Source organism: Amblyraja radiata, chromosome 23 (genome assembly GCF_010909765.2).
Source record: "Amblyraja radiata isolate CabotCenter1 chromosome 23, sAmbRad1.1.pri, whole genome shotgun sequence".
Classification (NCBI taxonomy): Eukaryota; Metazoa; Chordata; class Chondrichthyes; order Rajiformes; family Rajidae; genus Amblyraja; species Amblyraja radiata.
The window spans coordinates 20,781,647-20,806,752 of NC_045978.1; the positions used below are offsets into that span (position 1 = coordinate 20,781,647).

The 25,106-nt window shown below is 47.5% G+C and overlaps 1 protein-coding gene across 1 annotated transcript; it reads right to left on the minus strand.

Moving 5' to 3' along the window:
• Positions 1–1,672: 1,672 nt before the first annotated feature.
• On the minus strand, positions 1,673–23,134 carry LOC116986308 (R-spondin-2-like). Its single transcript, XM_033041715.1, has 5 exons — positions 22,890–23,134; positions 7,094–7,273; positions 5,613–5,756; positions 3,897–4,085; positions 1,673–1,771 (listed from the first exon to the last, which is right to left on the minus strand). The coding sequence occupies exons 1-5, from the start codon at positions 22,960–22,962 to the stop codon at positions 1,680–1,682; spliced, it is 678 nt and encodes a 225-aa protein (XP_032897606.1). The 5' UTR covers positions 22,963–23,134; the 3' UTR covers positions 1,673–1,679.
• Positions 23,135–25,106: the final 1,972 nt, after the last annotated feature.

The following is a 25,106-nucleotide window of genomic DNA, read 5'->3' on the forward strand; positions in this document are numbered from 1 at the left end:
GTGAAATAGGGTGGCACAGCTGGCAGAGGTGCTGCCTGAAAACGGCAGAGACCCGGGTTCGATCCTGACCTCGGGTGCTGTCTGTGTGGAATTTGCACGTTCCCCCTGTGACCACGTGGGTGTAGATTTCCTCCGGGTACTCCGGTTCCCTCCCACATTCTAAAGACATACGAGTTTGTAGGTAGATTGGCCCTCTGTAAAATTGCCCCTAGTGTTTAGGGAGTGGATGAGAATGTGGGATAACATAGAACTGGTATGAGCGGGTGATCGATGGTTGGTGTGAACTCTGTCGGCCGAACGGCCTATATCCATGCTGCATCTTCCAATCAATCAATTCACATTGAGGCCAATGCTTGTATCTGCTTTAAACATTGAACCTCTTTTGTATACAAGAACGATGGCCAGGGTGGTTGATCCAAATACTGTCCTGTCCATCTTCTCGCACGCACCCTCGACAGCAATATACACACACGGATGTCGTATCAACTAGCTGGCCAAGAGGGAGCAACGTCTGTTCCCTTGGTCATCATGTTCATCAAGTTCACCTGTAATTGGGTCTTGACTAAGTCTCCTGCTAAAGATTAACCAACACAGTGGTTTGGGATTACTGGTGGAGCCTTGGGAGCGATATGGTGGGTTGTCCAGGTAGGAGATGTAGCTCAGGTAACACGTGCAAAGATGGGAGCACAGTGGGAATGTTAGAGTCAACATGGATGCTTTATTCACCCAGAGACACAGCACAGGGTGGAGCAGCAGGAAGAGGCCATTCGGCCCTGCAGCTCGTTCTAACGGATCACGGCTGATATCTGGCCTCTTCCCAGACACAACACCTTCCACCTAATAGACCATCCCAGGACGTTTCACTGAGGTGGAGCAAACAAGGTCTGATACCAAGTCTCACAAGGATGCATGAAGGGTGTCCAATGATTTGATCAGAGGTAGGGTTTGAGGAGTGGTTTAAAGAACAGAGATGACGATGGGTTGGGGTGGGGAGAGAATGGAAAAAAAAACAGAAGAGAAGGGGCGATAAGGAAAGACAGGGAAAGTGGGATAGAAAAGGGGAATGAAAGTGGCAAGAGGCAGAGAGGGGCATCAGCGTGTGGGGAGGTGGATGCAGGAAAGCAGTTGATTGGGGATATGGTAAAGGGCAAGTGGGTGAAGAGAGGGAGGGGAGTTGTGGGGAACAGAGGTAGGTTAGGTGGTGGAGGAGAGGCAGGGAGAGGAAAGGGGGGGGTGCGGTAATGGTAGTTGGTGTGGGAGAGGGGTGGGGTGAGGAGGGAGAGGGGGAGGAGAGGAGGAAAGGGGTGGAGGGTGAGAGAGGAGGGGAGGGAAGAAAGGGGTGGAGGATGTGAGGAGGGGTGGAGGAGGCATAGGGTTAGGAGTGGGAGGGGGGGCTGTGTGGAGTGGGATGGACAAGGGTAGCAGGTTAGGGAGGAAATGAAAGGCCGACTGCCTCTGACCGTGTGTGCAATTGCTCCCCCTCAGTGTGGATAATTCCATCTGACCTGGCATCCACAACCTTTTGGGAGATGAAGGAGGTTCCAAGTTTGGCAAAGTCTACACAAAGTCCATCATCCATCTCCGAACATATTCCTCCTGTTGGTCTGCCGTGTGCCTCTGCCTCCCACCTTGTCAGGACCCCCCTCCCCCCCCGCCTCTTCACCAGCGAGCCCCCTCCGTTACGACGAGACGTCACCCTCCTCTGACCTCCATCCACTGGCCTGTTGCCTCTTCCTCCATTTGTTTCCTCTGTGTCTACGCGTTTTTTTACCTGTAGGGCAAGAAGTAAAAGATAAATAAGCTTGTGTTTTATTTTGGGATCACCTAGAATCAGACGTTTACCAAAACCTCAGTTGTCTCCGAGACTTGTGCCAAACTACTCGAGTTCCCCAACCCGTGAAAGCAAGAAGTGGACACAAAGAGGAGTAAGGGGAGAGAGAGGCGGTAGAGGAGGAGAAGGGTAGAGGAGGGAAAGACAGAAGTTTAGTGCCAGAGATCCGGGTTCAATCCTGACTACGGGTAAGTACGTAAGTAAGTACATTTTATTTATATAGCACGTTTAAATCAACTCGCGTTGAAACCAAAGTGCTTTACATAAAAGAAATAATTAAGTTTCCGTACATCCATAGAAAAATTTAAAAATAAGAAAAAATGACACAACACATTATAGAATTCAACATGAACGTCCCCCCACAACAGATTCAAAATTTCCACTGTGGGGAAAGGCATCAAAAAGTTAAGTCCTCTTCCTCTGTGAATCACCCAAGGTAGGGGCCTATTTGTGGCCTCCGCAGCCAGTCTGATGTTTTCAGGCCTTCTTTCCAGAAAGCCGGAACTCCGGCGTCGGGTGAACACTCCTCGGCGGCTTGGAAATGTCCGGATGCTGCCTGTATGGAGTTTGTATGTTCTCCCTGTGACTGCGTGGGTTTTCCCCAGGTGCTCCGGTTTCCAAAGATGTACAGATTTGTAGGTTAATTGGCTTCGTTAAAGTTAGTGGATTGTCCCTCGTGTGTAGTACAGTACTAGTGTACGGGATGATCACTGGTCAGCACGGACTTGGTGGGCTGAAGGGTCTGTTTCCACTCAGTATTTCAAAGCTAAATAAACGAAATTTGAACTATCATGAAATTGAGGGTTGTGGGGAGAGATTGAGGGGTGTGGGGGGGAGATTGAGGGGTGTGGAGAGAGAGTGGGCAAGTAGTGTTGAGGTCAAACGACCCAGCCGTTAACTTATTGAACGGAGGGTGAGGTTTGAGTGAGCGAGAGTCTTATGCCTGCTCTGGTTTCATCGTTGGTGCAGAATTCAGAGTTCTGGTGATAACAGGAATTATGAAATTAGTTTGCTGGCCCCATTTAGTGCATCCACTGAATTAATTTCCAGGCATTCTTAATTTTGGAGCAAGGTCATCTGTATCTACTCCCCATGAAAGGTCCTCTACTGAATCGGGTAAACAAGTAAATAAGTGCTTCTAAAAATGATTCTGTCTGACCGCAGTCCTGGACTAACCTGTAATAATTCCAAATTGGCAGTGTAAAACACTGAGTTTTTCACAATTAGAACATTCTGGAAAATTCTCCCTAAAGAACCACTTGCATAAACTGGCCATTAAAAGTAGCCAAGGATCTCCTGCCAATGACTAAATTATATACTAAAATCAGAGTATTAAATTGAGCTGGTTTTGTCATTATGTTGGAAAGAGTGCGGTGCAGCCTGGATGTGCATTCTCAAAGTGCTGGAGGAACTCAACAGGTCAGGCTACATCTGTACAGAGAATGGATAGGCAACATTTTTAGGTCTAGACTCTTCTTCAGATTGAATTAGTGTTGGTGAGGAAGCTGGAAAAGAGGAGGGGGTGGCACAAAGCTAGGCAGGTGATAGGTGGATAGAAGTGAGAGGGTTTGATTGGCGCATGGGTGGAGTAAGTGGAAAGGCTTAAAAGTTAAACGGAGCCAAAATGTGTCAAATGAGAAGAGAAGAACCTGAAACGTCACCTATCCATATTCTCTCGCGATGCTACCTGACCTGCTGAGTTACTCCAGCTTTGTGTCTTTTTTTTACCAATCGCAATGGGCTGAACTCCCCATAAGAGACTCATAACCCCTGAACAGCTCACCGACTAGAGAGCTGTTCTGACCTACCATCTACTTCATTGGAGACCCTCGGACTGTCCTTTTTCAGACTATACTGGATTTTATCTTGCACTAAACGTTATTCCATTTATCCTGTATCTGTACATTGTGGGCGGCTCGATTGTAATCATGTATAGTTTTTCCGCCGACTGGATAGCATGCGACAAAAACCTTTCACTGTACCTCAGTACACGTGACAATAACAAATTAAACTACACTAAATGTAAACTGACACTAGATGGGAAAACTAAAACTAAGCACATTACCCCCGGGGCAGTGTCTTCTCTTTATTCTGCACCTCCTCGACATCGTCAGGGCAACACAGGGCTCCGAACGATTAATTGAAGCCGAGAGCTCTTGTCGTGTCCTGGTCTCAGTCCCCCACTTGTAGCCACAAGTCTGCTGGTTCCTTACGCATGGACCCCACTCGCTCCACGGCCCCACCTCGCAACCATCTGAGGAAAGTCAGAATGGCAACAAAACAGTCACCAGAGGGTTATTCATGGCTTAATTATGTCGTTAGGCTGCAAATAGTGCAGAGATGACTTACGAGTCTGTTACCGGGACTCGAGGGCCTGAGCTATAGGGAGAGGTTGAGCAGGCTAGGACTTTATTCTTTGGGGCGCAGGAGGCTGAGGGGTGATCTTATAAAGGTGTACAAGATCAAGAGGAGAATAGATAAGGTGAATGCACAATCTTTTACCCAGAATAGGGAAATCAAGGACCAGAGGACATAGGATAAAGGTGAGAGGGACAAGATTTAATAAGAACATGAGGACAACATTTTAGTTTATTGAACATTATTTTCTTTATTCTGTTATCTATAAGGATTGTGTTCACAGGCCTCTAATGCTGCTGCAAGTAAGAAATTCATTGTTCTGTTTTGGTGCATATGACTATAAACCACTCTTGACTGCTGCAATCATTCTGCAGAAGGGTACTGACCCAAAAAGGTGTTGTCCATTCCCTCAGAGATGCTGCCTGACCTGCTAAGGTACTCTAGCATCTGTGTTTTGCTTGTGTCTTTGTGTGTTGTCTGTCTCTATGTGCCTGTGATGTTGCTGCAGACTCATTGTGCCTGTACCTCACTGTACTTGGGTGGCACAGTGGCGGAGCGGTAGAGATGCTGCCTCACAGCACCAGAGACGTGGGTTCAATCGTGACTATGGTACTGTCAGTGTGGAGTTTGTACGTTCTACCTGTGATCGCGTGGGTTTTCTCCGGATGCACCGATTTCCTCCCATATTCCAAAGATGTGCAGGTTTGTAGGTTAATTGGCCTGTGTAAACTGCCCCAAGTGTGTAGGATAGAACTAGTGTACAGGTGATCGATGGTCTGTGGACGTTATGGACCCAAAGGGCCTGATTCCACGCTGTATCTTTAAACTAAACTGAGCTGTATCTCTAAACTAAATGTTTAAAAAGCATTTAGACAAGTACTTGGATAGGATACGTTTAGAAGGATATGGTCCAAATGCACACACTTCGGACTAGTGTAGATGGACTAGTGTAGATGGATTAGTGTAGATGGACTAGTATATGTCAGTTGGTGTGGGGAAGTAGGGCCGTAGGGCCTGTTTTCATGCTGTGTGACAGAGGGCTGTACGACACGCAGGGCAACACAGTGGCGCAGCGGTAGAGTTGCTGCCTTACAGCACCAGAGAGTTGGCTTCAGTCCTGACTAGGGGTGCTGTCTGTACGGAGTTTGTAAGTTCTTCCTTTGACCGCGTGATTTTTCCCCGGGTGCTCCAGTTTCCTCCCACACACCAAAGCCAAACAAGTTTGTAGGTTAATTGGCTTTGGTAAAAAATGTTGTATATTTTCCCTAGTGTGCAGGATAGTGTTCGTGTATTGGTGATCGCTGGTCGGCAGGGACTCGGTGAGCCGAAGGGCCTGTTTCCGTGCTGTATCTCTAAAGTCTAAAGACTCCATGAATCTATAAGAGGACACTAAACTCGACTCGGCGAGAGGTGAACAACGTACCCACACATTCCATCAGCCGGGCCTCTGGAGCGGACCCTTTAGGACAGGCTGTGTAGCACTTCCCCTTCAGTAGGTAGTGGCCGGGTCTACACCTGATGCAGAACTCTCGGCTGAAGCAGTCTTCACAACTGGCGGCCTTGCACCCTGGTGGAATGAAAGGAGGCAGAATTATCCCTTCACTTCAGCCCTCTGCTCTGCTCTGTGGGAAGTATAGAGGAAAGATCCGCGCAGGCCTGGAAAGAATATGCAAGATGTGATTGATATTGGTTTTCACTCCTGACACTACGTTCATTGTCTCAGACAGCTGTGGAGGCCAAGGCAATGATGGCGGAGGTTGAGAGATCCTTGATTAGTATGGGTAACAGGGCTTATGGCGAGAAGGCAGAAGAATGGGGTTGAGAAGGAAAGATAGATTGGCCATGATTGAATGGCGAAATAAACTTGAACCTATGAACCAAGAACTGATGAGCTGAAGTTGGGTTCAATATGTCACAAGCTGTTCAACTGATGGGACATCTCATCAACAGTTGGTGATGCCACATGTAGAGTATTAAGTTTGGTTTTGGTCACCCTGTTGTTGGGAGGATGTCATTAAGCTGGCAAGAGTGCAGAGAAGATTTACAAGGATGTTGCCCAGACTCGAGGGCCTGAGCTATAGAGAGAGGTTCGCAGGCTAGAACTTTATTCCTTGGAGCGCAGGAGACTGAGAAATGATCTTATAGACGTGTATGAGATCATGAGGGGAATAGATAGGGTGAATGCACAGTCTTTTACACAGGGCAGGGGAATGGAGAACCAGAGGATATACTGGTAGGTTTAAGGTAGGAGGGGAAAGATTTAATGGGAACCTGAGGGGCAATTCATTTTCAATCAGAGGACAGTGGGTGTATGAAGAGTTGCCAGAGGAATTACCTGAGGCACACACTTCGGACTAGTGTAGATGGACTAGTGTAGATGGATTAGTGTAGATGGACTAGTATATGTCAGTTGGTGTGGGGAAGTAGGGCCGTGTCTGTAATAGCAACATTTAAAAGACACTTGGAAAGGTACATGGATAGGATATGTTTAGAGGGATATGGGGCGAACACAGGCAGGTGGGGCGAGTCTAGATGGAACAATTTGGTCGGTGTGGGCAAGTTGGGCCGCAGGCCCTGTATCCATGCAGTATAACTCAATGACACTGGAGTAATTTGGCAGTCCTGAGCCAAAATGTCACTGTTCTCCAGGCAGCATCTCTAGCAGACATGGATAGGTGATATTTGGAGTCTGAAGAACGGTCCCGACTCTGAAGATAGACACAACTCTAGAGAAAATGAAGAGGTGACATTTCGGCTTGAGACCCTTCTTCGGACTGAGAGGACCCCAAATGTTGCCAACCGTGTTCCCCAGAGATGCTGCCTGACCCGCTGAGTTACTCCAGCACTGTAATCCAGGTTCGCTTCAGGTTGCTAGCACAGAGGATGGAAGGAGCAGCCACTTACTGAGACAGCGGTTGGCATCTTTGCCGCGCACACTGTAATGGCCCACAGGACAAACGTGCATACACTCCCCGTGTTGTCGGATGCCCTCCCTCCTGATCAGCAGAAAGAGGCGGTGCTGGCAGCTCAGGCAGCCATTGTCCGCTGAGCAGTCCTGGCAACTCCTGCACTTCGGCAGCGAACCTGCGGAGAGAGGGGACAGAAGAAGGTGTCGGGGCATGCGGGACTGTGCACGGCTGGGCGGAGGCTGCAGTTCTCGAGGCTTCTCTGGTCAAAACCAAACCCACCTGTTCCATGGACGGGTGTACAGTAGGCATTCTACACATGCACCTTGTGCACAACTGCACTGCAAACAGGAGCAATGTGCACAGGTTTATAATGTAATATAATATATAATTAATATAATATACGGATATTTTATATAATATACTATAACATAATCTGATATTATTAATATAATGTAAACTATTCTACAGATATGCAGGTTTGTAGGTTAATTGGCTTCTGCAAATTGTGCCTAGAATATAGGATAGAACTAGTATGCAGGTGATCGTTAGTTAGCATGTGCTCAGTGGGCCGAAGGGCCTGTTTCCACGCTTTATTTCTAAACTAAGCAAACTAAAAGTAAGCCACAAAATGCTGGAGTAACTCTGTGGGCCAGGCAGTATCTCTGGAGAACATGGATAGATGATGCTTCAGGTCGGGACCCTTGTTCAGACTGATTGTTGTGGGTGGGAGAAAGCTGGAAGAGAGGAGGGGCAGGACAATGCCTGGCAAGTGATGGGTGGATACTGATGGGGGGGGGGGGTGGGGGGGTTACTGGCAGGTGATTATTTCCCCTGTTTTCTAGCCTGAAATGTAATCTATCCATGTCTCCAGAGATGCTGCCTAAGCAGTTGAGTTACTCCAGCACTTTGTGCCTTTTTGGGGAAACCAGCATCTGCATTTCCCTGTTGCTATAGAGCAGTGATTCCCAAACTTTTGATACCCTTGTACCCCTTCGTAAATTTCCATAAGCATCTTGTACCCCTCCTTAAAAACAATCGTATTGCATTGTAAAAGTCGATAAAAATTGCATACATTTTATTTTGGATTAAGCTACGCATGTAAACAAATGTTTTCTATAATATAATGTATAATTACTAGAATAAAATGAATAAATTATCCATTAAATCCATTAAACTTTAGGGCTTATCTGACAATAAGCGCATTCAGTATTCCCACTGCTTAACAGCCCTGGAAAGCAGTTGAGCAGTGAAGCAGTGGACCTTCATTTCTTCTGTTTTTTCCAGCCTTGATTCTTCTAAGAAATTTTTGCTTTCAAACTATGAAATAGTTGTATTTATTGTTCCTTTGTCAAAAGCTAAGATTATTTTGTCGTTTTTATTGCTTTATTATGCTTTGGTGAGGGGGAAGATCATGCTCGTCTGTGGTCGGTGTTGAGCCCGGGTCTGTTGAGTTGCTGCTGGGCCATCCCCGTCCCCATCCCCATCCCCGTCCCCTCCCGGGTGTCTCGACCCTGTCTGGGGGCGGCCGGAGGTGTCGGGCTGGGCTTGCCGCAGACGCGGGGAAGAGGCTATGTTGCTGCAACGCTTTGTGTGTATGGCTGGTGCTCGGCTTTCGCCAGCGCGGGGGGTGGGTGTGGGGGGGTTGGCTACATTTTAAACCCGTGCTAATTTTAGCATTTCCAAACCAAAGGCAACACTGCTTTAGCATTTCCAAACCAAAGGCAACACAGCTTTAGCATTTCCAAACTATATTTTCAAACCACATTGAGGGCACTGACAGGTCAGTAAAACCACTCACAGTTTAGTAGACATGTGTTCAGTGTTATTCACAGCTCAGACTGAGAGACGTGACCCTATCGCTCCCCCATCTTGCAGAGACTGACTGAAGCACTCAACCCTTCCGGGTTTTATAGTTCCTCCGGAAGGGGCGTGGCCTTCAGGAGAGGGAATCTCACCATTTTTTAAACACTAATAACTCTTTTATTTTTAATTGATGGGAAAAATCCTCTTGTCCTGCGCAGCGGAGGGGGACTCTGACTAAGATGGCCAAAAATCACTGCCGTAAGTGGCAGCGCTTTTTCCAAAATCAATGTACAGAACAACAGGAAGTGGTCAAGATCAGACTTTTAGTAATATAGATAGATTTGGAAATATGTATGTATAAAATAATTTGTAACCACAGTATTTTTTTCAAATAATGAATCTATGTTTCAGTAGTACATCGCTGAAAATCGCTGTGTACTCCCTGAAGACCTTTCGCGTACCCCACTTTGGGAAACTTGTGGAGAGCAAAGAGGTTTGCTGCAAGCAGATGTGCAATAAATAACTACACCATAAACAGTGACGGTAGATAAAAATGCTGGAGAAACGAGCGGGTGAGGCAGCATCTATGGAGCGAAGGAATAGGTGACGTTTCGGGTCGAGATCCTTCTTCAGACTGATGTGAGGGTGGTGGGGGCGGGAAGAAGAAAGGAAGAGGCGGAGGCTGTGAGAGAGCTGGGAAGGGGAGGGGAAAGGGAGAAAGCAAGGACTACCTGAAATTGGAGGTCAATGTTCATACTGCTGGGGTGTAAACTACCCAAGCGACATACCGCCACCAGCCCCACATCAGTCTGAAGAAGGGTCTCGACCCAAAACGTCACCTATTCCTTCGCTCCCTAGAATGCTGCCTCACCCGCTGAGTTTCTCCAGAATTTTAACCTATCTACGATTTTTCCAGCATCTGCAATTCCTTCTTAAACACCGTAAACAGCGGTAGTGCAAACTGGTGAAGTACGAACAAGTGTAACAGGAATAGAGTAAATGGGTATATAGTTAATAGGTGTAAGTAAATGGCCAGTAAATAGGTCCCATTTGAATCGGATAACCGTGAACAAATGTCACAGGTGCATTATAAGCAGCTGCACATTTAGCAATTTACACGAAACAGGCAGGTTTTAACTACCTGTATAGAAACCAGGTGCATCAGTAGAAGTTGCGTGGTGTATAGTTTCCGAAAATAGGAACACTGTAAACTCTGAAGAAGGGTAACAACCTGAAACGTCACCTGTTGATGTTCTCCAGAGATGCAACCTGACTCGCTGAGTTACTTCAGAACTTTATTTTGTAAACCAGCACCTGCAGTTCCATGTTTCTCCACCACTTGCCATGCTTTATCCTGCCTCCACCTCTCTTTTCCAGCTTTCTCCCGACCCCCCGCCCACTAGAATCAGTCTGAAGAAAGTCCTGACCCCAAACATTCTCCAGAGATGCTGCCTGACGCGTTGAGTTATTACAGAACTTTGTAGGTTTTTTTGTAAACCAACATCTGCAGTTCCTTGTATTCACATCACTGTGAACAGTGTAAACGGGTACATAATGGCCACTGGAAATAGTTGTATTATACAGGTGCACCAGAAACACATTGCAGATAGTAATGCTGGCCACAGTGCCACCCTCTAGTTTAATGGTTACATCAGAGTGAGAGTATTTATCCTGCAAATTCATCCCAGATGAAGCTGTGTGTGTGTTGCAAACCTCTTTCCTGGAATGGAACTGGTTTACACACATTGATTATTTACTATAAATAACTGTTCTCCATCCACAACGTGATAATTTATTTGTCCTTTCATGAGAAGCGCAGAGCCAAGTAATCTGCCGGGAATCTGCTCAAGGTTAGAGTCTGGGGACACAAGGAACTGCAGATGCTGGAATCGACGAAAACAAAGTGCTGGAGGAATTCAGCGAGTCAGGCAACATCTGTGGAGGGAATGGACAGGTAACTTATCGGGTCAAGACCTATTGAGGGAATTTCAGGACAGACTGGACAAAACCTTGTCTATTCATTCCCTTCCTGCATGCTGCCTGGAGTTCACAGAGTCCATAAGATAATAAGACGTAGGAGCAGAATTAGGCCAATCATTCATGGCTGATCTATTCTTCCTCTAACTAAAACAGTCAGTTAAAAGTGCTGGAGAAATACAAGTCACTCCACTCTGCTCAAGCCACCTTATTCCTGCACCGTACCCATTATGTTGGCTCACAGCTCAAGAACGTTGCGTACTCAATAAACATTTACTACTACTCTGTGGCTAATCTAAACATTTACTGTTATTCCGTGGATATCTTAAAGAGCAGTTATGTCTGCCTATTCCTTATTTAATGACAGGAACCTTATTTAATTGGCAGGAACAGGTAATTCAGCCACACCAGAATGGAGTGTTGGCCTAAATCAGGCTCATTTGTGTCATTGAGTCGCTGACATAATTTGGGCTCCTAAACTGGTTCAATGAAGCAAAATGTTGTACCGGCTGCAACATCTGGATAAGCACAATAACCCATTCTGCTATTAAGACTTAAGATAATAATGTAACACATAAGTCACACAGAGGCGCAATGGTGGAGTTGTTGCCTTACAGTGTCAGAGACGCGGGTTTGATCCTGTCTATGGGTGCTGTCTGTACGGGGTTCGTACGTTCTCCCTGTGACTGTGAGTTTCCTCCATGTGCTCCGATTTCCTCCCACATTCCAAAGACGTGCAGGTTTGTAAGTTAATTAGCTTCTGTAAATTGTCCCTCGTGTGTGCCGGATAAAACTATTGTACGGGTGATCGCTGGTTGACTCGATGAGCTGAAGGGCTTGTATCAACCCTGTATCTTGACCCTAAACAAAACTAAAAGCCACAGGAGATAGACACTAAAAGCTGAAGTAACTCAGCGGGACAGGCAGCATCCCTGGTGAGCAGGAATGGGTGACGTTTCCCATTCCTTCTCTCCAGAGATGCTGCCTGTCCCGCTGAGTTACTCCAGCTTTTTGTGTCTATCTTTGGTTTAAACCGGCATCTGCAGTTCCTTTCTGCGCTAAAGGTTACTGGAGCAGAATCAGGCCATTCTGCCCAATGAGTCTGCTCTGCCATTCGTTCATATCTTATCTATTTTTTCCCTTTCAACCCTATTCTCCTGCCTTCTCCCTGTATCCTGTTGTGCCCTTATTAATAACGAGGCTATCAATCCCCGCGTTAAAAATACCCAATGTCATGGCCTCCATCACCGTCTGTGGCAATGAATTCTGCAGATTCACCACCCTCCAGCTAAAGACATTCCTCCTCATCTCCATTGCTAATTAAAAGATTATTGGTGGTGTTATTTGATTGCTTTCTACCAGAGTTTACAGATTGCTACATACAGCTCATAACCTACAGCCACCATTTTTCTTGCATATGCAGCGTCTTGTATCATTTATGTTTCTCTGTGTTGTCTGAGTCTATGTGCCTTTGATGCTGCTGGAAGCAAGATTTTCATTGACCCTGTAACTCCACATACTTGTGCCTTTGTCAATAAACTCGACTTGACTTTGCACAATAGTTACGCGGAAGCATAATTGCTACTTGTAACATGAATAGCTATGGATGGTCAAACTGTTCTCCATTTAACGCTAAAAAATACACAACGTGCTGGAGTAACTCAGAGGGTCAGGCAGCATCTCTGGTGAATATGGATAAGTGGCGTTTTGGGTCGGGACCCTTCTTCAGACCGATTGTAATGGGTGTGGAGGGAGAAAGCTGGACCAGAGGCATGGGCATCTGAAGAAAAGTCCACATCTGAAACATTACCTAGCCATGTTCTCCAGAGATGCTGCCTGACCCGCTGAGTAATGCCAGCACTGTAGACCTTATGTCTACAGGTCTCTGTTCAACACTGCTCGGTTGAAATACAAGAGTTGGTTCCCAGAGAGAGGCACTAAATCGCAGAACCCTTGGCTTGTACCTTACTGCTCACTGCTCTGTCAGCTGTAAGCTCACGCATCCCCTCTGAGATACAATGCCCAAAACTGAATTTTTAGTTTAGATTAGAGGTACAGCGTGGCACAGGCACTTGGACCCAAGAGACCAGTAATCACCGTGAACATTAGTTCTATCCTACACACTAGGGACAATTTACAGAAGCCAATTAACCTACAAACCTGCACGTGCTTGGAATGTGGGAGGAAACCGGAGCACCCAGAGAAAACCCATGTGAACACAAGGAGAACATACAAACTCTGCACAGACCGCACCCATAGTCAGGATTGAAGGCAGTAGTAAAGCAGCAACTCTACCGCTGCGCCACTGTGAAGGTACAGGAGCCTGAAAACTGTAACGTCCAGGTTCAGGAACAGCTTATTCCCTACAACTATCAGGCTATAAACACTACAACCTCCAAATAGGCTCTGAACTACATAGACTTGGAGCGATTATTTTTTACTTTGCACTATTATTGTTTGTTTGCTTGTTTGTTTGATATATAAATATACTGTACTGAACTTTTTTGTTGTTGTAAATTATTGGTTTTACAGATTACGATGTTTATGTATCTGTTGTGTTGCTGCAATTAAAAATTTCATTATTCTGTTTTGGGACATATGACAATAAAACACTTTTGACTCGTACCATCACTGTCTCAACACATCCCACTACTCCTGATCCCTCAGCCCCACACTCCACATACAATGATTCACTTACTGAACTCCACCCAAACTCCAAACTACATACTGCTTTGACTGCACCCGGAACTTTGGGTTTTTGTTTTGCTTTTTACACAAATTGGGTTTTTCTTTATTTATTGAACTTTTATATTGTTGTTTATTATATTATCTATTGAGTACTGTGTTTACAAACCTGTTGCGCCCAGCAAGTAAGAATTTCTTACAAGTAAAAATAGGTCGGCACGGTGGCGCATTGGGTAGAGTTGCTGCCTTACAGCGACCTGGGTTTGATCCTGACAATGGGTGCTGTCTGTATGGAATTTATACGTTCTCCCCATGACCACGTGGGTTTTCTCCGGGTGCTCCGGTTTCGTTCCACACCAAAGACATACAGGTTTGTAGGTTAAATGGCTTCGGTAAAATTGTAAAAAATTGTCCCTAGTGTATCGGATAGTGCTGGTATACGTTGAACCCAGTGGGCCAAAGGGCCTGTTTCCGTCATGTATCTCTAAAGCCTAAAGACTAAAGTCTAAAGTCTAGATACACATAATAGGAGTCTCCTGTGAGAATATGCATGTGATTATAGGTAGTTGCAATTACAGTGTGATAGTTTTACCGACCTGCCGCTGTAAATGTGTGCCAATTAACTTGGAATAGAAATACGGGGATCTCTGGTCGATGCGTACTGGGTAGGCCAAAGTGCCTGTTTCCGCGCTCTATCTCAAAAAAATGTAATTTCATTGTTCCGTTTTGGTACATATGACAATTAAACACTCTTGACTGAACTAACAACAGCTTGGCAACCTGTATACAATCAGCACCACCTCTCTGCTTTGTATTCTGTGCATGAGGTGCCTTCATTCCTAAAGTCCAGATCACTTACTGAGATGGTAAATAAAACCAGACCGGCTGGACCATCTCACCGCATCACTTCTGTCTGAGAAGATTCCTTTTATCCAGCTCAGCACCCGACCTTACAATCTCCATGATGCAGACCCCAACTCAACGTGGCCTGGCTCTGCTAGATCCTACTGCTCCCCCCCTCCTACAGGGAACCTCAGTAGTGATGAGTCTTCCCCTTCCCCCTCTTTTCGCCAGGTTACCCCCACCACACCCCACCCATACAATAGTCCTCACGCCCCCCCTCCTCTCTGAACACCCACTATCCCCCCACCAGATCTTGCCTCGCATTTGTCCACTCCCCGACCCTCCTCTGACCCCAACCCTCACCCGTGTCGTGTCTTCATCATCTCCCCTGACCTCCCACTTTCTGATACGGAATGGTCTGCCTCAACAGAGGCCTCACCTTCGTTCCCCACCGCCCCCACCTCAATGAGTTCCAGATCTGCCACGGCGTGGAGCTTTTCTTCCACCACCGCTCCGTGCCTTTTTCTATGAGACGGAGTCCTCACCACCCAGTGATGACCCCCTTCTCCCATCTCCACTGGTCCCCCTCCTCTTGGACTCCCCAGAATGGCTTCTACCCTCGCTAGACCTCTTTATTTCTAACTGCCAGCGTGACATCAACTTTTCCACTCCCCTTACCTACTCCAACCTCACCCCCTCTGAATGTACAGCCCTCCGCTCACTCTGCAGCAACCCTGACATTGTAGTCAAACCTGCCATGGTAGTCTGGCGCATTGACCTCTACCAGGATGAGGCCAGGCAGGCTACAACTCTCAGACACCTCCTACTTATCCTTGGACCATGATCCCACAGATGAGTACCAGGCCTTAATCCCAAACACCATTGCTGATCTCATCACTTCTGGCTGTCTGCCTTCCACAGCCTCCAACCTTATAGTTTCCCAGCCCCGCACAGCCCGGTTTTACCTTCTCCCCAAAATCCACAAACACAACTGCCCTGGCAGACCCATTGCTTCTGCATGCTCCTGTCCCACGGAAATTAATTCCACATACCTCGACTCCATATTATCCCCCCTGGTCCAATCGCTCCCGACCAATGTCTAAGATAGCTCACATGCTTTTCGTCTCTTTAATGACTTCCGCTTTTCAAGCCCCCACTCCCTCATCTTTATTATGGACGTCAGTCACTCTACACCTCCACCCCCCACCAGGAAGACCTTAAAACCCTCCGTCTCTCCCTCGACCGCAGAACCATCCAATTTCCCTCGACTAACACTCTACTCCGCCTGGCAGAGCTAGTCCTCATCCTCAACAACTTGTCCTTTGACTTGTGCCACTTCCTTTAAGTCCAAGGCGTAACGATGGGCACCTGCATGGGCCCTACCTATGCCTGCCTCTTTGTAGGATAGGTTGAGCAATCCCTGTTCCAGCCATACACACTGGCCCTATCCCCGAACTCTATCTCCGTTACATTGATGACTACATCGGTGCTACCTCCTGCACCCATGCAGAACTCATGGACTTCATCCACTTCACCACCAATTTTCATCCTGCAATCAAATTAACTTGGACCATCTCCGACACCTCCCTCCCCTTTCTTGATCTCACTGTCACAAGAAATAGACTATTGACTGACATCTATTACAAACTCATTGACTCCCACAACTATCTCAACTACACTTCTTCCCACCTTGCTTCCTGCAAAGACTCTATCCCCTACTCCCAATTGCTCCATCTATGCCGCATCTGCACCCAAGATGAGGTGTTACATACTGGCACATCCGAGATGTCCTCATTCATTAGGGAATGGGGGTTCCCCTCTCCCTTCATAGATGAGGCCCTCACTCATCTCCTCGGTACCCCGCAGCTCTGCCCTTGCTCCCCCTCCCCCTAGTTGCAACAGAGACAGAGTCCCCCTCATCCTCAGCTTCCACCCCATCAGCCGTCGCATACAACACATAATTCTCCAAAATTTCCGCCACCTCCAGCGGGATCCCACCACTAGCCGCATTTTCCCATCTCCACCCCTTTCTGCCTTTCGCAGAGACCGTTCCCTCTGCAACTTCCCTCCAAACCTGTCCTATACATGTACTGGTCTAACTATTTAGTTAACTGTTCCGCCTTCCGCAGAGACCGTTCCCTCCGCAACTCCCTGGTTAACTCATCCCTTTCCACCCAAATCACCCCCTCCCCAGGTACCTTCCCCTGCAACTGCAGAAGATGCAACAACTGTCGCTATACCTCCTCCCTCGACTCTGTCCAGGGACCCCGACAGTCCTATCAGGTTAGGCAGAGGTTCACTTGCACCTCCTCCAACCTCATCTACTGTATCCGTGGTTCAAGATGTGGACTCTTATACATCGGCGAGACCAAACGCAGACTGGGCGATCGTTTCGTGGAATACCTTCGCTTAGCCCGCGTGAACCAACCTGATCTCCCGGTTGCCGGACATTTTAATTCTCCTTCCCATTCTTACACAGACCTTTCTGTCCTCAGTCTCCTCCATTGTCTGAGTGAGGCTAAATGCAAATTGGAGGAACAACAACTCATATTTCGCCTGGGCAGCTTAAAGCCCAGTGGTATGAATATTGATTTCTCTCACTTCCCTCTCTCTCTATCCCTCCGCCACCCAAGTCGCACTAGCTTCTCATTTTCACCCTACAAACAGCTTACAATGGCCTGTTTCCTTTATCATCATTACTTTTTTGCATATCATTCATTCATTGTTCTTTATCTCTCCACAGTCCACATCACTGTCTATATCTCTTGTTTCCCTTATCCCTAACCAGTCTGAAGAAGGGTCTCAACCTGAAACGTCACCCATTCCTTCTCTCCAGGGATGCTGCCTGTCCCGCTGAGTTACTCCAGCTTTTTGTGTCTATCTTCCTTTTATCCTGACTCTGGTTTCTAATCTCCAAGCCATTCTCCACCCACATGGCCTTAATTTCATGGTCAATCAACCTTGTCTTAAGTTTCCATGGAGTATATATTATTGAAGACAGAGATCAATGGATTTTTGGACACCAAGTATGCTGAGGGAAATGGAGATCAGGTGGGAAAGTGGAATTGAAATGGATGATTACCCATGGCTTTCTTGACTGAAACCACAGGTGTCAGGGGCCATGTGCCTGGCACTGCTCATTTACTATGGTCTTGTTACATATTGATGTCTCTGGAGCTGGAGTTAATCCATGACCTTCCAACTCAAAGGCACCCACTGTGCCCTGCTTGAAACTCGACCCATCTCTGGAAATTCAATCAGCTGTTTTCTGATCCAGGAAGTTTCTCTGGGAGGTAGGACACGTTCCCACTCTGCCTTAGTGACAGGGCTGTGAAGGAGAGGGAAGGAGGAATGTGGACGGAGGTTGAGCCACATGGCAGCTGCTCACAGACATGGACACTGAGACGGCAGTGGAATGAAGCCATCACATGTCGGCTGATGCAAGCAGATACACTTATGAGAGGCATAGATAGGAGTAGACAGTCTGAACTTTTTTTCTCAGGGTGCATAGGCTGAAGACTAGAGGCCATAGCTTTAAGGTGAGAGGGGCAAAGTTTAAAGGAGATGTGCAGGTCAAGATTTTTACACAGTGGGTGGTGAGTGCCTGGAACGTGCTGCCAGGGGTGATGGTGGGTACAGATACAGAGAAGTGTTTAGGATTCTTTTCATATGGGCTTAATAAGATGGAATTTAGGAGAAGTGATGGTATGTCACATTGAGAGTAGAACATAGAAGCCCAGAAAGAACAGAGACATAACAATGAATTAGGGAGCATTGGCTACAGGGAGAGATTTTTTTTTCTGGAATGCTGATGGTTCGGGGAGACCTGATAGATGTATATAAAATTATAAGAGACATAGACATGGTGTCAGAACGGAGGGAAAAATCAAATACCAGAGGGAATAGCTTTAAGGTGATAGAGAACATTTAATGGAGATATGTGGGGCATGTTTTTTACACAAAAGGTGGTGAGGGCTTGGAACACGCTTAGGGTAGTGGTTGAAGCAGATCGTTAGCGACATTAAAAGCAACATTTGGATAGGCATATGGATATGCAGGGAATGGAAGGATATGGGTTATATGCAGGCCATAGGGTCTGTTCATGTGCTGTACTGTTCTATGTTCTAACGGAGATATGCAACAAATCAGGTCTGCAAGGAAGTCCATTTTGAAGATAGACACAAAATGCTGGAGCAACTCAGAGGGTCAGGCAACATCTCTGGAAAAAAGGAATAGGTGATGTTTGGGTCAAGACCCTTAAGAAGGGTCTCGACCTGAAACATCACCTATTCCTTTTCTCCAGAGATGTTACCTGCCCCGCTGAGTCTATCCAGTGTAAACCAGCATCTGCAGTTCCTTCCTACACACACGTCAATTTCTGAAGTCCGTTCAGAAGCCTGATAACAGAGGGGTAGAAGCTGTTCCTGAGTCTGGTTATGCACACTTTCAAACTTCTGTACTTTTTGCAAAGAGGTCCATTGAGCCCGTCGTGTATGCTAGCTCTTCTGAGAAAGTGAATGCAGGTCATAACCGGGTGTTGCATGATTTATTTTTTCCTGACCTCTCGCTTTGATTTTCCACCCAATATTTTAAACCTGGGTCCCCTGCTCCTTTAATCATCCATTAGTGATGCAAGATTCCCACTCTTTACCCTGTCCAATCTCATCGTTATCTGGTACCCCCAAGCAAATTGCCTCTCAACCTTCTTTGCTTCAAATAACACAACCCAAAATATTTCTAATCTGTCCTGAGAAATGCAATCATTCAAATTTGTAATAATTTAGGCTGGTGTTTTTGGCATAATCTCTGGGTCTCCCTCATGCTCTCTGAAATGCAGTGGGCAGTGATCGTAATTGGGTGCAGCATTCCTGTTGTTGTCCACTTGTTGTGGTATGCAGGGTCAATACAATCTGCTTGGCTTTCAGCTCTCCTTTAGATTTTTGTTCATTATCGATTATTTTCTCTATTGCCATAAATCAGTGCCTCTTTATTTACTGATCCTCCCATTGTTTCCACTTATTAATTTTACTAAAATCCCTCATCTAAAGGGAAAAGTCCGATGTTTCCAATAAGTGCTTTTGGTTGAGTCTAGTGAAGGGCACATCCTTGAAACGGTGTCGAAAGGAATGGCAGATGCTAGTATATACCGAAGATAGACACACTGTGCTGGAGTAATTCAGTGGGTCAAGCAACATCTCTGGAGAAAAGGTCCGAAGAAGGGTCCCGACCCAAAACGTCACCCACCCTTTTTCTCCAGAGATGCTGCCTGATCTACTGAGTTACTCCAGCACTGTGTGTCTATCCGTGAAATGGTGTTAAACGCAAGGAATTGCAGCTGCTGGGATCTTGCACAAAACACAAGGCGCTGGAGGAACTCAATGGCTCAAAAGAAGGAGACATGTTTGCGGGCAAGGATTAGGAGGCTCTGCAGCCAAGTTCACTGTGGAAATGTGTGAAAGCACATGTGTAAAGACATTGCAATCATTCTGTCACACTGCACTCACAGTAGGGGAGACCCATCCACTGAGCAGTCTGAATGGATATGTTATTGTGTTGTTAGGGGCGGTGGTAATGGCTATTACTCTAGGGGCATTGAAGTGGGTATTAGATAGGTGAGCGGATAAACAGTGAATGGAGGAATGTGGATCATGTGCTGGCTGAGTTTAGTAAATTGGCATCATATTCAGCATGAACATTATGGGCCAAAGGGCTTGTTTCTGCCCTATGTTCTATATTCTAAGGATCCTGAGCCCAAATGTCACCTGTCCAAACCATTATTTTGCCTTGCTGGAGATAAGGTCGATGGTAGGTCAGGGCGGCTCTCTAATTGGTGATAGAATAGTTCCGTTGCCTGATAACAGCTGGGAAGAAACTGTCCCTGAATCTGGAGGTGTGCATTTTCAAACATGTACCTCTTGCCTGATGAAGAGGGGAGAAGAGGAAGTGATTGGGGTGAGATTGGTCCTTGCGTAAGCTGGTGGCCTTGCCAAGGCAGCGTGAAGTGTAGATGGAGTCAATGGAAGGGAGGTTGGTTTGTGTGATGGTCTGGGCTACCACCACGATTCTCTGCAATTCCTTGCGGACTTAAATGGAGCTGTTTCCAGACCATACTGTGTGTATGTATGTATGTATGTGTGTATGTATGTGTGTGTGTATGTATGTGTGTATGTATGTGTGTGTGTGTGTGCGTGTATGTATGTATGTGTGTGTGTGTGTGTGTATGTGTGTGTGTGTGTATATGTGTGTGTGTGTATGTATGTGTGTATGTATGTGTGTGTGTATGTATGTATGTATGTGTGTGTGTGTATATGTGTGTGTGTGTATGTATGTGTGTGTGTGTATGTGTATGTATGTATGTATGTATGTATGTATGTATGTATGTATGTATGTATGTATGTATGTATGTATGTATGAAGAATCAAATGGACAGATTTGGTGGGTCTGGGTGGAGGGGTCTATTTTATGACAGAGTCACAGAGACGGCAGATGCTAATATCTTGTCCAAACATTAAGCCGCTGGAGAAACCAAGCGGGTCGAGTTGCAGAGGGACAGGAACCGTCAACGTCTCGGGTGTCTGGTCTCAGCCCCAAACGCCGACCGACTGTCCATTTCCCTCCACGGATGCGGCCCGGCCCGACCCCCCGAGTTCCTCCAGCGCCCTGCATTGCGCTCCGCGTGGGAAGAAAGATGCACATCACACGCCAGAGCAATGCCACTGCCAAGAACCGGAGGCAGTGGGAGATAGCGGCTGGGAAAGGTGCCGAGAGGGACGAGTCAGTTGGTCAGTTGGTCGGGGCCATGGCAATGGGGAGAACACAAACTTCTCCGGTCGGATAAGACGCCACGAAGCTGAGATTTGAAGGGTCCCTGACCGAACCGTCATCTATCCACGTCCTCCAGACATTCTGTCTGACCCGCCGTTACTCCAGCACTTTGTGTTCTACTTAAACTCCATCTGGCCCTCCGCGTACCTGGCCGTTTCTTTTATTTTTGATTACCTTCTTGGGTGGATATGCCGAGAGAGGCGGGGAGATAGGCGACCAGATACGGCCACGGATGCAGAATGGGAGAGATACCTAGTCAGTGGGCGGTGAGGGGATCTGGGGTGGGGTGGTGAGAAGGGTTTTCACCGTCCGGACGCTGTAGAGGGAATGGCGCGGCGGTAGAGGAGCCCACCTAGCGCCCTAACCTCGATCCTAACCTCGGGTGCTGTCTGTACGGAGTTTGTACGTTCTCCCTGTGACTCGGTTTTCTCCGAATGATCCGGTTTCCTCTCACATCCCAAATGTAGGTTAATTGTAGGTTCACTGGGTTCTGTAAATTCTCCCTAGTGCGTACGATTGAACCGGGGTAATCACTGTCGGCGCGGACTCGGTGGACTGAAGGGCCAGTGTCTCTAAAACTAAACTAAAGAGATGAAACCCACGTTTCTGCCCACAAGATAGACAAAGATACCGCCGACATCCCACCGGGATTGTGTAGATACGGTGAACAACAGCTGCTGTTTATCAATAAAAAATACACAAAGTACTGGAGTAACTCACGGGCCAGACTGCATCCCTCTCCCCGAGGTCTGCCTGCTTTGTCCTCTCTCTGAAGGGAGTTCTGTGAGACACTCTCAGACACTCTCGCTGCTCCACCTTGCCTCAACCCTATCAAAAACAGTCTGAAAAAGTCGCGACCCAAAGCGTTACATATCCATGGCCTCCAGAGATGCTGCCTGACCCACTGAGTTACTCCAGCACTGTGTATATGCAGGTCCCTGCTATTACACATCTCTGGAGAACATGGATAGGCATTGTTTCGGAATTAGCTCAGCTCCCGAGCTGGGGAAATATAATAAAAAATAAATGATATTTTGTTATCACTTGTGGAGCGTCACAGTGAAATGCTGAGTAAAAAATGAAACCGCAGATGCTGGTTTATACCAAAGTTGGACGCAAAGTGCTGGAGTAACTCAGCGGGTCAGACAACATCTCCGGAGAACATGATATAGGTGACGTTTCGGGTCGGGACCCTTCTTCGTGAGTCTGAAGATTCACCTATCCACGTTCTCCAGAGATGCCGCCTGTCCCGCTGAGTTACTCCAGCAGTTTGTGTCACCCTTCGATTTGACCCAGCATCTGCAGTTCTTTCCTACTCGCGTTGTATCCATCTGTCAGAAGCACTCGCTGTAGTGGAGGAGGGACGGAGAACCGGGGAAGGCTCAGCGGGACTGGGGTCCCATGTGAAAAACCGCGGCGCCCTTTCCTCCCTCTTCACTCCCCTCCCTTCCTTCCCCTTCCCACGGCCGCTGTATGCCCCGCTCCCTCGCTCGGAGTCTGTGCTCGGAGTGTGGGACTTCTCCATCCAGCCCAGAGTCAGCGCCGCTCGAACCTCCGGGCGGGCGGGCGGAACCTGCCTCCCTGCGGGGTCCCTGCTCTCCCCCCCCCCCCCCCCCCCCCCCCCCAATACCCTCCTCCTCTCCCCTCCCGACATTTACCTCTCTCCTCTGCGCCCGCTCGCAGCCAGCAGCCCAGGAGGAAAAGTCCCGCTGTCAACGCTCTGGGATACATTGGTGTCGGAGGCTCACTGGCCACGGGCTCCAGCAAGAAGCCGCTGCGCCGCGTGCTGTGGCCGGAGGGACTGTCCCGGGTCAGGAGTCGGTGCCAATACTCCGTGCCAACGCTCGGCTCTCGCCGCCTGCGCCCCGTCCCATCTACAGCGAGGATGCTTCACCCCAAACTCTGCTGCAGACCGCAGTGGGAGCGTCAGAGGGTTGGGTTAACCCATTGGCAGCCGGGGCGACTTGGCCCGTTATCCGCCGCTCCCCATCTCTCTCTCCCACACACACACACACTCCTCCCTCCGCCGCCCGCGGGGACTCACCCTCGACTTTATACGATGTCCCATTTTAATTCCGACAGTTTCGCACATTGTTTCCGGACGCGCTGTGCTGGAAGAGAGAGACCCGGGGTTCACCACAGCATGGCTGGGTTAGGCAGGCTCCGGTGGTGCCGGGTGCTGCCTTCCCTCTGGGCTGCACAGAACGCTCTCCGTGCCGGGATGTGCCCACACACATCAAAGCAGGATACATGGAGCATAGGACAGTACAGCACAAGAGCAGTCTCTTCGGCCCACGCTGTCTGGACCGAACATGATGCCAAGACCAACTCTTATCACAAGAGTCAAGAGTGTTTTATTGTCATCTGTCCCAGACTTGCAGGAAAACAGAATATGTAAACTCCGTAAACAATAAAATTATCGAAAAAAAGGTTCAGTACTTACACACATAAAATACAAATAATAATAGCGCAAAAAGACAAAACCAATGTCCCCTATTCTAGGTAGTTCCGAGTTTATTTAGGGTTGTAGTGCACATAATCCACGTTCCTCCATTCCCTGCCCATCCAAAAGCCTCTTAAATGCCACTATCGTATCTGCCTCCACCACCACCCTTGGTAACGCGTCCCAAACACCTGCCACCCTCTTTGTAAAAAACCTACCCAGAACTTCTTTAAACTTTGCCTCACTCGTCTTAAAACATTGCCTTCTAGTGTTTGATTTTTCCATCCTGGGGAAAGGGTTCGGACTGTCTACCATATCTATGCCTCTCTTAATTGTTTATACTTCTTTCAGGTCTCCCCTCAACTCCCGCATTCCAGAGAAAGTCCATCCAATCTCTTCCTGTAGTTAACACCCCCGAATCCAGGCATCAGGTGCTGTCAACGATGCTGGTGGAGGGGCAGGTGTTGTAGGTCTGAAAAGTAACACAAAAATACTGGGCATATTTGGTCGACTAGACAACCTCCCTGAAGAAATACCTAAAAGCTCAGGTAGCATCCACGGAGAAATACTCAACTTGCCAGGCAGCATCCGTGGAGAAATGCTCAACAGATTGGGTGGCATATTCAGAGAGAGTAAAGGTTCAGTTAATGGTCAGAACATTGAAGGGCCTTGGACCTAAAACAATCTGTCTGTCTCTCCTAGAAGTATATAACATTATGTGTACCATAGATAGGATAGACAGTGAGTCTAGTTTAGTTTAGTTTAGCGATACAGCGCAGAAACAGCCAATTAACCTCTGTACATCTTCCGAGTCATAGAGCATGGAAACAGGCCCGTCGGTCAACTTGCCCACACCGACCAACATGTCCTATCTACCTGCATTTGGCCCATATCCCACCACGTGCCTGTCTAAATGTTTCTTAAACGTTGCGAGTGTCTTTAGAGTATGGGAAGGAAACCTGAGCACGGGATCACGGGGAGAATGTACAAACTCTGTAGTCAGGATCGAACCCGCGTCTCTGGGGCTGTAAAGGCAGCGCCTCTACCTTTGCGCCAACGTGCCGACTCTTTAGTCAGAACCTTTTCCCCAGGATGTTGACTGACCTGCTGGGTGTCCCTGGCCTTTTCTATTTAGGGTCCAGCTCAGAACAACAGAAACGGGAGTGGATCTACCTCGATGCATGGGCCCATGGTTTGGGGGCGGAGATGGAGTGCAGGGTTAGATACAGCAGGGGGCTGACAGATGAATGGGTGCACCGTACATAGGTACAGTAACACGGGGGGACATGAACAGACAAGGCCATTCTGCTCCTCCCTTCAAACTGATCATGTCCAACCTCGCTCCACATAACATTCATGGCCTCTGGGGTTGCAAACGGTAATTTTTGGCAATTAACAAGCATAAACATTCCTAAATGCTTTCACTGCACCA